Here is a 14,987-nt window from a genome sequence, read left to right as displayed (position 1 = left end):
CACATGGCTACTTGTAATAGTGATACATGGCTACTTGTAATAGTGACACATGGCTACGTGTAATAGTGATACATGGCTACGTGTAATAGTGACACATGGCTCTGTGTAATAGTGATACATGGCTCCGTGTAATAGTGATACATGGCTCTGTGTAATAGTGATACATGGCTGCGTGTAATAGTGATACATGGCTCTGTGTAATAGTGATACATGGCTCCGTGTAATAGTGATACATGGCTCTGTGTAATAGTGATACATGGCTCTGTGTAATAGTGATACATGGCTACGTGTAATAGTGATACATGGCTACGTGTAATAGTGATACATGGCTACGTGTAATAGTGATACATGGCTCTGTGTAATAGTGACACATGACACATGAGGTCAGGAGGATACCAGGGAGCGGGGAGAGGTCAGGAGGATACCAGAGAGCGGGGAGAGGTCAGAAGGATACCAGAGAGCGGGGAGAGGTCAGAAGGATACCAGAGAGCGGGGAGAGGTCAGGAGGATACCAGGGAGCGGGGAGAGGTCAGGAGGATACCGGGGAGAGTGGAGAGGTCAGAAGGATACCAGGGAGCGGGGAGAGGTCAGGAGGATACCAGGGAGAAGTCAGAAGGATACCGGGGAGTGGGGAGAGGTCAGGAGGATACCGGGGAGAGGGGAGAGGTCAGAAGGATACCAGGGAGCGGGGAGAGGTCAGGAGGATACCGGGGAGAAGTCAGAAGGATACCGGGGAGCGGGAGAGGTCAGAAGGATACCGGGGAGCAGGGAGAGGTCAGAAGGATACCAGGGAGCGGGGAGAGGTCAAAAGGATACCAGGGAGCGAGGAGAGGTCAGAAGGAGACTAGGAAGTCGGGAGAGGTCAGAAGGAGACCAGGGAGTGGGGAGAGGTCAGAAGGATACCGGGGAGCGGGGAGAGGTCAGAAGGATACCTGGGAGCAGGGAGAGGTCAGAAGGATACCAAGGAGCGGGGAGAGGTCAGAAGGATACCGGGGAGCAGGGAGAGGTCAGAAGGATACCGGGGAGCGGGGAGATTGTATTAATTTCCCCACTTTTTAGGCCCAGGTGTCGGCTGCATTCTGTGACTTTTTCTTGCATTATTTGGCTGCGTCTGTTCTCATCTTCCATGATTGTCACCATGTGGTTAATAAAGACGTAGATGGCCGGGATAATGTGGCCGTTCCACAGACCCCATTGTAAGTCCGCCTCACGTATTGATCTTGTGCTGGGAACTGAAACAGCAATTCCCTTTGTACGACAAATTGCCGATGGATGGAGAAGCGATTGTGATCATGTTCCATTATTGGTGAATTTAGCTATGAACATTGTTACCTGTCAGAGACTTCTGCTTTACCCCATATTGGAAAAAGAAAGCTGCAGAAATAATGGCGTCTGTGTGCAGCCTGGGATGATGAAGAAGAAGAGGCAGCGTTTACAAGGAGGCTGCAGAATGGAGAACTTAAAGGGGGTTACTGCCCGGCTGAGGTCACATCCAAGTGAAAGTCAGTTATAGGGTTAAAGTTAATGATAAATATTGGGTGATAAATGTGGATCCAGTGCGACCAGCAGTTCTCTATAAACCGGATGAAGAATATCCCATCCTGGAGGCCGGAGGACTAAGAATATGCCATCCTGGAGGCCGGAGGACTAAGAATATCCCATCCTGGAGGCCGGAGGACTAAGAATATCCCATCCTGGAGGCCGGAGGACTAAGAATATCCCATCCTGGAGGCCGGAGGACTAAGAATATCCCATCCTGGAGGCCGGAGGACTAAGAATATCCCATCCTGGAGGCCGGAGGACTAAGAATATCCCATCCTGGAGGCCGGAGGACTAAGAATCACCATTCTTTTCTACTACTGATTTTTTTTTTAATTCTCATTTTTATATTTAGTTTGGAGGGAATATGTATAAGACAACAAAAAACAAAGCTGTAAAGGACAAACATGAGAGCGGGATTCCACTAAATGGTAGTAATATCATCAAGGACGCCACCACAGTACACCACCGAGGCAGAACGGGAGGCTGCTGTGAGACCCTTAAAGAGAGGGGGCAGAGCTCTGCTTGGTCTCTCCCTGTGCTACCTTAAAGGGACAGTATCATCAGAAAATGACTTATTGTATAAATAATATGTTAAACTGATTTTTAAAGAATTTGTGGTGACATTTTTTTTCCATTTTTCTATCTATAATATAAAATAATCCTGATATCTTACAGTTCTCATTCTCACCACTGGGGATAAAACTAAGCTGAGACTTCCTGTTGTGTCTGTGGTGATAAGAGGAGGCTGCAGTAAAGTGATCATTGCAGCGTCGTGTGACCCCAGTAGATAAAGAAAAGGAGGAAAAATTGGGCGCACATCTATTACTCTGTTCATACTGCAGGTTGCACGCTGCTTGTGGCTAAAGTACAGACAAGAAAACAGAAGGTGCAACAGGAACCCACAGGTGCAAGGGCTTACCGTATATACTCCTCCCAGCGTACACACGGTAAACACCTGCTTTGTAGATATTAAAAAGTGAGGATCTTAGCAAACTATTTGATCAAACAGAGTGTACCATGTCGCCACGTTAAGGCGTCCTCAGAGACATGGTCCCTACTCTAGCATTTTCATCTCTTTTATAGCAGCCTTGGGACATGGGTTCAGTGCAAGCCAACAGGAGGTAGCCACACCCCCCACATTCACCAGAAAGAAAGGAAAAATTGGCCGCACATCTATGACTCTATGTTCACACTGCAGGTTGCACGCTGCTTGTGGCTAAAGTACAGAATAAAAAAACAGAAGGTGCAACAGCAACCCACAGGTGCAAGGGCTCTTTGCACCTGTGGGTTGCTGTTGCTCCCTCTGTTTTTTTCCCCTCAGTAGAGAGAGGAGACAATAGCAGCTCCCTGTGGAATGACCTCTTCACAGGTCCAGGTTATCTCATCTCCTATGGCTCAGGGATCTTCACAATGCAGCATATGGCACTGACCTGTACTGCGGCCTTACACTATTCCAAGAAATACTAATAATCACAGAGAAAATTGACTCTCAGATTAGCTCTTTACGCATCAGACGGTCGGCATTGTATACAGAACATCCAATAATGGAGATAAATACAGCAAATCTGCAGCCTGAAGCCAACAGAGAACAAAACACAGGGTCTTATATTCATTTTTGCTCCCAAAGATGCACTAGGTCTTGTTTTCAGACAATGTCTTATTTTTCCATGAAGAAGAATTCACATGTCACATGCACAGCAGGGACAGAGCGTATGGTATGGCGGCTTCCGGCCACCAGAGGGGGCTCACCACAGCATACTCGTACAGCACAGCAGCGACAGCGTACGGTATGGTGGCTTCCGGCCACCAGGGGGAGCTCACCACAGCACACCTGTACAGCACAGCAGGGACAGAGTGTACAGAATGGCAGCTTCCAGCCACCAGGGGGAGCTCACCACAGCACACTTGTACAGCACAGCAGGGACAGAGTGTACAGTATGGCGGCTTCCGGCCACCAGAGGGGGCTCACCACAGCATACTCATACAGCACAGCAGGGACAGCGTACGGTACGGTGGCTTCCGGCCACTAGGGGAAGCTCACCACAGCACACTCGTACAGCACTGCAGGGACAGCGTGCGGTATAGTGGCTTCCGGCCACCAGGGGGAGCTCACCACAGCACACCTGTACAGCACAGCAGGGACCGATTGTATAGTATGGCAGCTGTATGGACAACGGTGACAGGATAAAAATTTAACAATTGTTCTTATATTACAGTCACATTGTAGTTGATTTGTTTCTCTTTTTCATCCGCAGGTTTTCGGCCAATCACACAGCTGTATTTCTCTGGGATCTCAGCATTTAGTGTCAATGTTTCGTGGACGGACCCGTCTCCACCAGCTGACAGGTTCATTCTCAGCTATACCCCCATCGGGGGGGATGAACCTGTAGAACTCCCTCTCGATGCTTCAACCCGCCAGACACATCTATCAGAGCTGCTGCCCAGCACAGAGTATCTGGTGACTCTACTGCCCATCCATGGGACATTGCGGGCAGAACTGGTGGAGGGGACAGTAACAACAGGTCAGTAAGAAGCCAAAAGCCCTGGATGTATCTGTCCATAGAGGTCTCTAGCAGTCTGACATATCTGCCATTACTACAGGGGTGGCTCCTCCAATGGACGTATCTGTGACCAACGTAACAGAAGACTCAATGACAGTGGTCTGGAGACCCCCACCTTCATCTTTCCACCATTATCGTCTTTCTTATCAGTCTACTAAAGGTAGGAAACGCAGCGTTAGAATACTCCTAGGCTTCATGAGACGGAATGATATCTTGGTGGTTGGATGACAATTGGGCGTACTGATGCTCCTTACGTTTCAAGGATAACTGGTCTCTCTTCTTGTTACCAATAGATGTCTCGGGGGATGGACCTCCATAGATCAGCTAGTCCTGGGGGTGGGCATTTTTGACCTTAGGAAAACCCTTTTTTAATAATGTGGAGTGTCTATCAGTTGTATCTTCCTTCTTCTCCAGCTACCAGTGACTGACTGCCCTCTCTCCGCTGTCCCACCAGTCTGCTCCCTCGGAGTTGCCTTTGATTCACTCCGCACATACAGACCCTGACCACCTCCCCCACTTTGAAAACGTAACCCCAATCCGCTCTTTCCTTAACTCTGACTTCATCATCTCCTGCTTGGACTTCTGCACCATTCTCCTCTCTGGTTTCCATCTATCTCTGCTGCCCGTCTAATCCATCTCTCCCCTCTCTCTGCCTCTCCCCTCTATCGATCCCATCACTGACTCCCATTGCCCAACAAATTCAGTTTAAATTGTTATCCATGACATACGAGGCCGTCCACAAGCTGCCCCCCCCCTATACATCTCTGACTTCCAATCACCAATAAACAACCTGTCCCTCGAGACATCTCTGACCTGATATGCCACTACCGTATACCATGTAGTCTCTCTAGTCTGACACAGTGCTCTCTGCAAATCCCCATAGAAAACCTCTCCTGCTCTGGACAGTTCCTGACATGGACAGAGGTGGCAGCAGAGAGCACTGTGTCAGACTGGAGAGAAAACACCACTTCCTGCAGGGCATACAGCAGCTGATAAGTACTGGAATACTGGAGATTTTTTTTTTTTTTACTTTTAGTATTAGTCTATTAGTAATAATACTTCAGCCATAACTCAGGTATATATATATATATATATATATATATATATATATATATATATACACTAATATGATATGAGGAGGAGGTGAAATTAAAAACCAACCCATTCTTCATGTCTCTCTGAATATTGATGGATTGCCAGCTTATGGATATGCTCGGTTACTCTCTGCAGGGAGGATGGACAGTGTGGTAATCGCCAATGATCAGACTCAGTTCACACTCACCAACCTCCAACCAAGCACCGAGTACAGGATCAGTCTGAGCAGCGTCTGGGGCCGAGAAGAAAGTGAAAGAGTCATCATCACAGCCGAGACAGGTCAGTAGAGAGCAGTAGATAGCAAAGTCCTGAGAAGCCCTGCGCCAGTACAGGAGCGCCAAGACTGAATAATGCCAGGAACCACCAATCTCAAACACCCGATGCTGTGCGACATAGTAACATTGTGTGTGATATATGAAGTATCCTAGTAGGCGTGCGGTTACATGCAGTACAGAGAACCTGTCAGGACCGTCCCCCAAGGTGCTGGATGGTGTGGTGGCAGGCGGAGGAGAAGTGGTGATTTTCCAATGTCTCTTTATATGGTATGTGTGGTATATAGTACGCCTGGTATATGACATGATTGGTATATAGTACGCCTGGTATACAGTATGCCTGGTACATGGTATGCCTGGTATATAGTATGTCTGGTATATGGCATAATTGGTATTTAGAACTTCCGGTATATGGGACACCTGGTATATGCTACCTCTGGTGTATTTGCCTGGCATATGGTACTCTGGGTATGTGGCACGTCTGGTATATGGTATATGATACTCCTGGTACATGGTATGCCTGGAATATGGTATATAATACTCCTGGTACATGGTATGCTTGGTATATGATACGCTTGGTATATGGTACTCCTGGTACATGGTATGCCTGGTATATGGCACGTCTGGTATATGGTATATGATACGCTTGGTATATGGTACGTCTGGTATGTGGGACACCTGGTATATGGTATGTCTGGTGTATAGCATACATGGTATGCCTGGTATATGATACTCCTGGTACATGGTATGCCTGGTGTATGGCACGTCTGGTATATGGCACATGATACGTCTGGTATATGGTATATGATACTCCTGGTACATGGTATGCCTGGTATATGGCACACCTGGTATATGGTATATGATATGTCTGGTATATGGTACTCCTGGTATATGGTACTCCTGGTATATAGTACATTGGGTATACGGTTCCCCAAGGTACATAATCCGCTATTGATCCCACCAGCCTCCAGCCTCTCCTCTGAGCAGACCTGATTTTTCCGATGTAGCAGAGCTTAACATGTGATCTGTCACTTCTGGCATCAGATGCTGCAGTGTTTCTCTCCTAGTGGCCACAAAGCTATAGACATATGAGAGTCTCAGCACACAGTGACCCCCCGGAGAGGCGGCATGTGCCCCCGCACATACTACCACAGGGTGACAACCTACAGTACAGAACATTAGAGATAATGCCAGGCCGTTACATAGTGATCCCAGCTCTGCTACATCAGCCCCCGCCCGTGTCATAGTGCTGGTCACACATCCGCTCACGTCTCCCGCACTCATCTTTCTGCTTTTTATCTATCACTTTCCGCAGCCTTGGATCCTCCATTTGGCCTGAGGGCCAGTAACATCACCGATTCGGGAGCCGTTCTGCAGTGGGAGCCGCCGAGGGCCGGCGTGGAGAGTTATATAATCACGCTGACACACCACACAGGTCAGTAAGGATCACACACAAACCGCATGTGTACAGACGTCAATGGGACATTACACTGCAGGATGGCCTGGGGAGTCATGGAGGCGGCCGGCAGATGCACGGCCGTGATACCGGTGACAGCTGCTCCTTCTATACACACAGGGGACGGCCATGGGCTCCTGCACAGCCGCATACATCACCGATATGATGAGGCCTGAATATATATTCTCTCTTCTATCAGTTTCAGGGGAGACCATCCTCATTGACGGGGAGAGCCAAGAGTTCCAGCTGCACAATCTCCTGCCGCGTACCCATTATTCAGTGTCCGTGGCCGCCAGCGCCGGGCCCCAAGCCAGCCGGAGTGCAGGCGTCAGCTTCACCACATGTAGGTACAAATTATATCACATAAAAGTCATCTGTAAGAATAGGGGGGGCATCGGGGCACATTTACTGATGGACTTAGAGAAAAGTGCGTGGCCTAAGATATGCAACACTGCGCCAAAACTGTGCTGCAAAATAGGGGTATAAGGAACAAAAAGTAGATGAAATTGTCAAGAGTCATTAAATTTACACATACACTATATACATATACATGCAGTACACATACATTATATACATATACATGCAGTACACATACACTATATACATATACATGCAGTACACATACACTATATACATACTTATACACAATACATACATAATATACATACACTATATACATATATATGCAGTACACATACACTTTATACATACATATACACAATACATATACATACATAATATACATGCATAACATACACATACACAATACACATACATAATATACATATGCATACACTATATACATATACATGCAGTACACATACACTATATACACAATACATATACATACATAATATACATATACTATATACACATATATAACATACACTTAGTCCACACATAATATACATACACATACACTATATACATACATACATACATAACATACACGTACATAATATACAGTACATACATAATATACATACACATACACTTTATACATACACATACATAATATACATACACAATGTACATGCACATACATAATATACATATACTTATATATACATACACATACAATATACATACATACACATACATAATATACATACACCTTATATATACAGACAATATACATGCACAATATACGTACAATACACAATAATATACACACACAATATACATACACATTTTAGCCTTAAGTACTGGAGGTGGAACATGAGCGGCTCCCAGATGTGTTTACAACATGCTGCCTTGTAATGAATGTTGCCACAGAAAGAGCAGAAAGGAAGTGAATACAGCAGGTGCTGCAACCTCACAATTGCTCAACCAGGAAGTACAGAACTAAGACTTTAAGGTGCATTGGCGTCCATGATAGAAAAAGTCCACCAGAGCAAGAGCCCCTAATAAGCCCCTAATTATCCGTTCATCCAAGTAGCTTTATACTCCCACTGTACAGTATATAGTATATAGAGTTATCTTTGCTTAGATAACTCTTAGGCTTAGTTGCCTTCCTGTGTACACTATATTACTGCCCGTCCTCCAGGACAGATTGTGCCGCCGTGTGATCTCAGTTATGTGGTCTCCCACTAGAGGTGTTACTGTTGTTCACACCCTTCACAAAAGTCTGTACTTTTTGTGGTCTTGTTGCAGCCAAAGTAGTATTAAGAGATGACCACTAAATGTCACAATATTATGTATTGAAGTGTGGAAGCTGCACAGCTGAAGTGTCTCAAAGGGTTATTGTGTTCGTGTGTACCAGAATCTGTTAACCAGTAGGATCTTTACTTTCTTCTGTCCAAATCTGCTCTCTCTGCTCTTCTCTTGCACTCTTTCCACCCAACCACAGCGCGTCTTACACGCTGGATTGGAAGTTAGTCCCTTGGGTGAAGGAGGAGTCTTAGTTAAGATTCTGTGTAAGGACGCAGACTAGATAGCTCTCCACAGTGGTGTCTTGCCTGGACCCTGGCCCTCTGCCAGGTCCCCCGTAAAGAAGAGTAGTAGTCTTAGTCAGTACTCTGCATGGGTAGAACGCAGGACAGTGCTCTGTTACAAACTTCTCCCTTAGTACCGATACCCTGCATGATGCAGTGTTAAACCTCTCAGGAGAGGACTAGCCAACGTATCATCTCAACTCACACTGTGGACTAGGAGAAACAACCAAACTGATCCGGGTGGAGCAAAGTTACTGTAAAAGTCTATGAACTCCATCTTGCAGCGCGAGTGTCAGCCAGGAAACCCTCAGCACTCTGCTCATCCCAGGTAACAAGGTCTGGGGCCTGTGTCACCTATTAGTACGGTTCAGCCAACGCTAGTGAGCATAAGGTGAAGACTATAGAAAGGTCAATACAAAGGCACAGGTTGTTTCTTCTTCTTCTTCTACAGGTATTGTTCTATATCCTCCAACATCCCGACAGAGCTTATAACTATATGGGTTGAGACTCTCACGGCACCCTCCTCTCTACTACGCTATCTCTGTACAACTCTACCAACACTACTACATCCTACTCAGCACTTATAACACAGATCTGGTGATTCTATGTTTAAGTATTTATTTGAACTCTGTCTGTGATTATTCATCACCACCTGCACAGCATATACACCGCACCTTGGGACATCTCCCCTTTCTGCGGTTGGGGGGTCCTACTATCCGGGAGGGTCATTACACCACTCTGACCACCTGTGACTACATCATCTGTGACTACACTATCCCAAGGGACCCGGCGGCAACCTGGCAGGACACCGACCACAGGGGAGAAGGGTACAAACGGACTCACACCTTAAAAGCAGGCGTGCCATCACGTGACAAAACCCAAAGGTCCGTCTGTATCTCGGCCATCCACCATAGAAGTGGCGTCACACTACAACACCTAGCAAGTGACCGTCCGTCCCACCGCTATACCACCATCCGGGGGCTCACCACAGTCACACAGACGGGCTCCCCGATAGCTATCGCCGCCTACACATCAATGACCTGTTAGACTATGAATCAGTCTCTAAACTCATTTTGTTCTATGACCGGTAGAAAGGGAAGATCTCAGGGCCGGTGATGGAATCTCTGATGGATCCTGTGCCCAAGAATTCAATTTACTCAGCACCAAAACTATGTAAATTGCCTCAATCCATCTGCTCATATCTGTGAGATATGGAGGCTTTCTCTTCATTCATTACAGGATTGATGTCCGTGCAGTCTGTGGCCCAATGTCGGAGGATTTTCATGAAACACAATGGAGGCATGAATAGTAATAGCTGTCAGATACCATAGACTGTATACTGTATATCAGGGCTGAGATAGAGCGGGGGAGGGGGAGGCTGGAGAAGAAACACAGGAGAAAAGTTATAAATCACAACCATAAAGTAGACAAACATTTGTTATAGGAAATCAGGGTAAAAACCATAGAGGCCGGAACCTCCAGCCTTCTAGAATCCGCAACATCATATATAATCATTTATTTCCTATTCCGGATCTAAAACATATAGAATAACAGAGACGTAATACTTACCTCCCCGGTCTCCTGTCACTCCCTGCTGTCACTTTTCTGTTCCCCCATCGTTCTCTGTTCACCAGGCTCCAGAAGCGTCAGGACGATACATGACCACTGCAGCCAGTCCTCGGCCACAGGGGGGACCACAGGGATGTTTATATGTATGGGGTTACACAACCTATTAAAGGGGTACCCCGGAGATCAACTGGTGCCGGAAAGTTACACAGATTTGTAAATTACTTGTATTTAAAATTCTCTAAGTCTCCCAGTACTTATCAGCTGCTGTATGTCCTGCAGGAAGTGGTGTATTCTCTCCAGTGTTCCAGTACTTATCAGCTGCTGTATGTCCTGCAGGAAGTGGTGTATTCTCTCCAGTGTGACACAGTGCTCTCTGCTGCCACTTCTGTCCATGTCAGGAACTGTCCAGAGCAGCAGCAAATCCCCATAGACACCTCTCCTGCTCTGGACAGTTCCTGACATGGACAGAGGTGGCAGCAGAGAGCCCTGTGTCACACTGGAGAGAATACACCACTTCCTGCAGGACATACAGCAGCTGATAAGTACTGGAAGACTGGAGATTTTTTAAATAGAAGTAAATTACAAATCTATATAACTTTCTGATACCAGTTGATCTTTTTTCAGCAGAGTACCCCTGTCAGATGGGGAAAAATAAAAATATTTTTTCCCTCTCTGAGCCTCAAGGAGGAGGAGATGCACCACTTCACTATGGCGGCCAACCATGGCGTGGGCCCCAGGAGCATCACCAGGCTCTACCAGGAGTCAATACTGTGAACATGGGATACCTCTATGGCCGTGACGTCACAGCTGGGGGATTGGTGATGGACACTGCGGGTCATGGTGCTAGATTCAGCCTTGTTTTATTATGTCTGAAATATTTTTATTTTCCAACATAAAATGCAGGAACATCCGGGAGTCTGGAAAATCCCTTTAAATAGATTTACTGCTTAGGAGTCAGACTCTCTATGTATCATAGACATAAGAGTAAATGGGGCAGACCCTGTCCTGGAACCGCACCATTATGTTACGTGCATAAGGTGTCACCCCGACAGACTTGCTGAAGTTGAACGCTCGAGTCCATTGGACGTTCCCCCTTTCCACAAGGAGAACACGCGCTCACGCTCAGCCCAATCCTGTGCACATATCTACTGGGAGGATAAAAGGAACAACAGCAATAGGTGCCTGGTCACCATAGCACAACCCCTCATAGTAGTCAGGATCTCTGTAGTCCTGACCTTCCGGAGCAAAACTCTGCAGCCGGTCACCATAACACAACCCCTCGTAATAGTCAGGATCTCTCTAGACCCTCTAAGCCCTGACCCTCCGGAGCAGAACTCTGCAGCCGGCCACCATAACACAACCCCTCGTAGTAGTCAGGATCTCTCTAGTCCTGACCCTCCGGAGCAGAACTCTGCAGCCGGTCACCATAACACAACCCCTCGTAGTAGTCAGGATCTCTCTAGTCCTGACCCTCCGGAGCAGAACTCTGCAGCCGGTCATCATAACACAACCCCTCGTAGTAGTCAGGATCTCTCTAGTCCTGACCCTCCGGAGCAGAACTCTGCAGCCGGTCACCATAACACAACCCCTCGTAGTAGTCAGGATCTCTGTAGACCCTCTAAGTCCTGACCCTCCGGAGCAGAACTCTGCAGCTGGTCACCAGATACTGCCGCCACGTGATGCAACGGGTTCATCTGAACCCTAAAATTTGTCAGATGACTGTTTTCTGCAGAGAAATAATCCTTTGGTGACAGATCATAAGCTGTAAAGTGCTCATTCATCTTGGCACATGAAAAAAAAGCAGGTCGGGGAAAAAAAATCTGTTTGACCGGCGCGTTTCTTGGCAACCGAGTCATTTCGTCTGAGGAAGAGGAAATAATGTCTCTGTGTCTGTATTGTATCTCCAGCTTCATTAATGTGCCCGTCCATCCTGGGCCGTAAATCCTCTTATGTGGCACAAAAGGCCAAAGAAATAAGGAGGACGTTGTGACTGGAGACGAACGGAGAGTAAATCCAGGTCCGTACAAACGTGAACTCAGCATTAGACTCCTGCAGTCTGGAGAAGATGGAGGCCGCCCCAGGGAGTCCTGGGAAACATGGATACAGCCATAGGCCATAGGTTGTATCCCCAAGTCTGCATCCAACTTCTCTAGACTCCGGGAATCACATGCCGAGAGTTCACCGAACCTGAATTTACTGTTTGCTCATCTCTATAAGTGACCGATGGCTATAACTTTACATGACACATACACAGAGGGGGGCAGTATAGTGGGGTGTGATGAGATGTGGATAGCCCAGAGAGGATGGGATCCTAGGAAGATGGATATTCTAGATGCTCTTTTTCTATCGATATTTTAAGCCAATCCTGAAATCTTGTTCTTTTCGCTCCAGCCGCTCCCTGTTCTGTAGAGAAAACTGCTGATCACCAGGGACAGGGTTACATGTAAGATGACAGCCGGGTATAGATAAGATGTGATCAGACCACTTACAATAGGTGATGGTCACAGCCCCTCCTCCCCGCACAGCTCTCACTGCATGCCTAGAAAACTCTCCTATAGGAGTCTGTTATTATATCCATGCGGCTGCTGTAAAGCATATTCTCCATCCTGTCCGTCCTAGGATATCATCCGTGCCCCCCCCCCCCCTCTGTCGCCTTTTCAGATATGATCAGTAGCCGAGTATGTTCAGGTCATCGGACCTCGGCTGGAGATTATTGGCCAATTCCAAAGATGTCTCTGTGGCTCCAGCACGGAGGCTTCCGGAACAGACTGTACATACAGATGGAGACGGGGCGTTTGCCATATAGACCCAGTAATGTCATCTATTCTATCAGATTCCTTAGAGCTCAATCTGAGAAGAGATTTTTGTATCTGTCGGCAAATAAAATGTTTATCAAGATTCTTCATCCGACACAAAGTTTCCTCAGGGGAAAAGTATGAAAAGCGTTTTAGGAGAATGTCGCCGAAAGTAAAGCGTCTCTTCTACTGAGATCCATAGTATATACAATGCCAGCTGAACTGAAAGATATGTGTTACAGATCAGGGCTACAGGGGTATATACAAGCCAAGACTAGGGCTACAGGGGTATATACAAGCCAAGATCAGGGCTACAGGGGTATATAAGAGCTAAGATCAGGGCTACAGGGGTATATACAAGCTAAGACCAGGGCTACAGGGGTATATAAGAGCTAAGATCAGGGCTGAAGGGGTATATACAAGCTAAGACCAGGGCTACAGGGGTATATACAAGCCAAGATCGGGGCTACAGGGGTATATACGAGGTAAGACCAGGGGTATGTACGAGCCAAGACCAGGGCTACAGGGGTATATACTAGCTAAGACCAGGGCTATAGGGGTATATACAAGCCAAGTCCAGGGCTACAGGGGTATTTACAAGCTAAGACCAGGGCTACAGGGGTATATACAAGCTAAGATCAGGGCTACAGGGGTATATACAAGCCAAGATCAGGGCTACAGGGGTATATACAAGCCAAGATCAGGGCTACAGGGGTATATACAAGCCAAGATCAGGGCTACAGGGGTATATAAGAGCCAAGATCAGGGCTACAGGGGTATATAAGAGCCAAGATCAGGGCTACAGGGGTATATAAGAGCCAAGATCAGGGCTACAGGGGTATATACAAGCTAACACCAGGTCTGCAGGGGTATATAGGAGCTAAGACCAGGGCTACAGGGGTATATACAAGCTAACACCAGGGCTACAGGGGTATATACGAGCTAACACCAGAGCTACAGGGGTATAGGAGCTAAGACCAGAGCTACAGGAGTATATAGGAGGTAAGACAAGGGCTACAGGGGAATATAAGAGCCCCCTGGATATAATATTGCCACACTTTCCCTCCGGAATATAATAGTGCCACACACTGTGCCCCCTGGATATAAGCTATGTCCTGACCTGCAGCCTCCTCTGGCCGGGCCTGCAGCCTCCTCTGGCCGGGCCTGCAGCCTCCTCTGGCCGGGCCTGCAGCCTCCTCTGGCCGGGCCTGTCTCCTGATGAAGGATATAGGCAGCACAATCACATCAAGCTAAATAAGATCTGTACACGGTCTCTGTAGAAGTTACTGATTAGTTGCAGATGGAATGATCCTCGTTGTTTTCATTAGTCAGTAGTGGACGTGGATAACCTGTTTCCAGCTCTCCGGGAAGCCGTGGGTGAAGGTGCCGCCATTGTAATGGAGACTCTGCGACTATTAGGTCATTCTGGGAGCCCTAAGGCCGGGTCTATGATGGAGACATGGTGGTTGCCGTAACTGATGAACCTAAAGGATGTGGGTGTGGTCAAATATTTGAGGCTACAAGTCAGATATTCTTTCTCCCAGAAGGTGAACGTTAAAAGTTGGCGAAGAAGAGTAACATTTCCGTCCTTCAATGGCTTCCCGTAAGATTGATTGGAATCCATTTCCATTAGTTATAAATAATCAATTTCCTGCCCCCGAGGATTAGATTATGGATGGAGAGACCTGTGATGGATCATGGTGGTGGTGTCATCGGTGCTCCCTAATAAACTCGCTCAGGGTGGAGGCTGGTCGGTGCGCCGT

At 47.0% G+C, this 14,987-nt stretch overlaps 1 protein-coding gene across 2 annotated transcripts in view; it reads left to right on the top strand.

The window, feature by feature from the left end:
* The window catches only part of TNR (tenascin R), a 306,854-nt gene that overhangs the window by 257,872 nt on the left and 33,995 nt on the right, over window positions 1-14,987 (top strand). For both annotated transcript variants that reach the window (XM_069981701.1, XM_069981702.1), the window contains exons 11-15: window positions 3,798-4,064; window positions 4,144-4,263; window positions 5,334-5,477; window positions 6,786-6,905; window positions 7,126-7,269. In XM_069981701.1, coding sequence (XP_069837802.1) covers window positions 3,798-4,064; window positions 4,144-4,263; window positions 5,334-5,477; window positions 6,786-6,905; window positions 7,126-7,269 — 795 coding nt within the window. The remainder of the gene's footprint in view (window positions 1-3,797; window positions 4,065-4,143; window positions 4,264-5,333; window positions 5,478-6,785; window positions 6,906-7,125; window positions 7,270-14,987) is intronic.

This window comes from Dendropsophus ebraccatus, chromosome 8 (assembly GCF_027789765.1).
Source record: "Dendropsophus ebraccatus isolate aDenEbr1 chromosome 8, aDenEbr1.pat, whole genome shotgun sequence".
Taxonomy (NCBI): Eukaryota; Metazoa; Chordata; class Amphibia; order Anura; family Hylidae; genus Dendropsophus; species Dendropsophus ebraccatus.
Note: the sequence above shows the minus strand (reverse complement) of the source record. Positions and strands in the feature narration are given on the sequence as shown.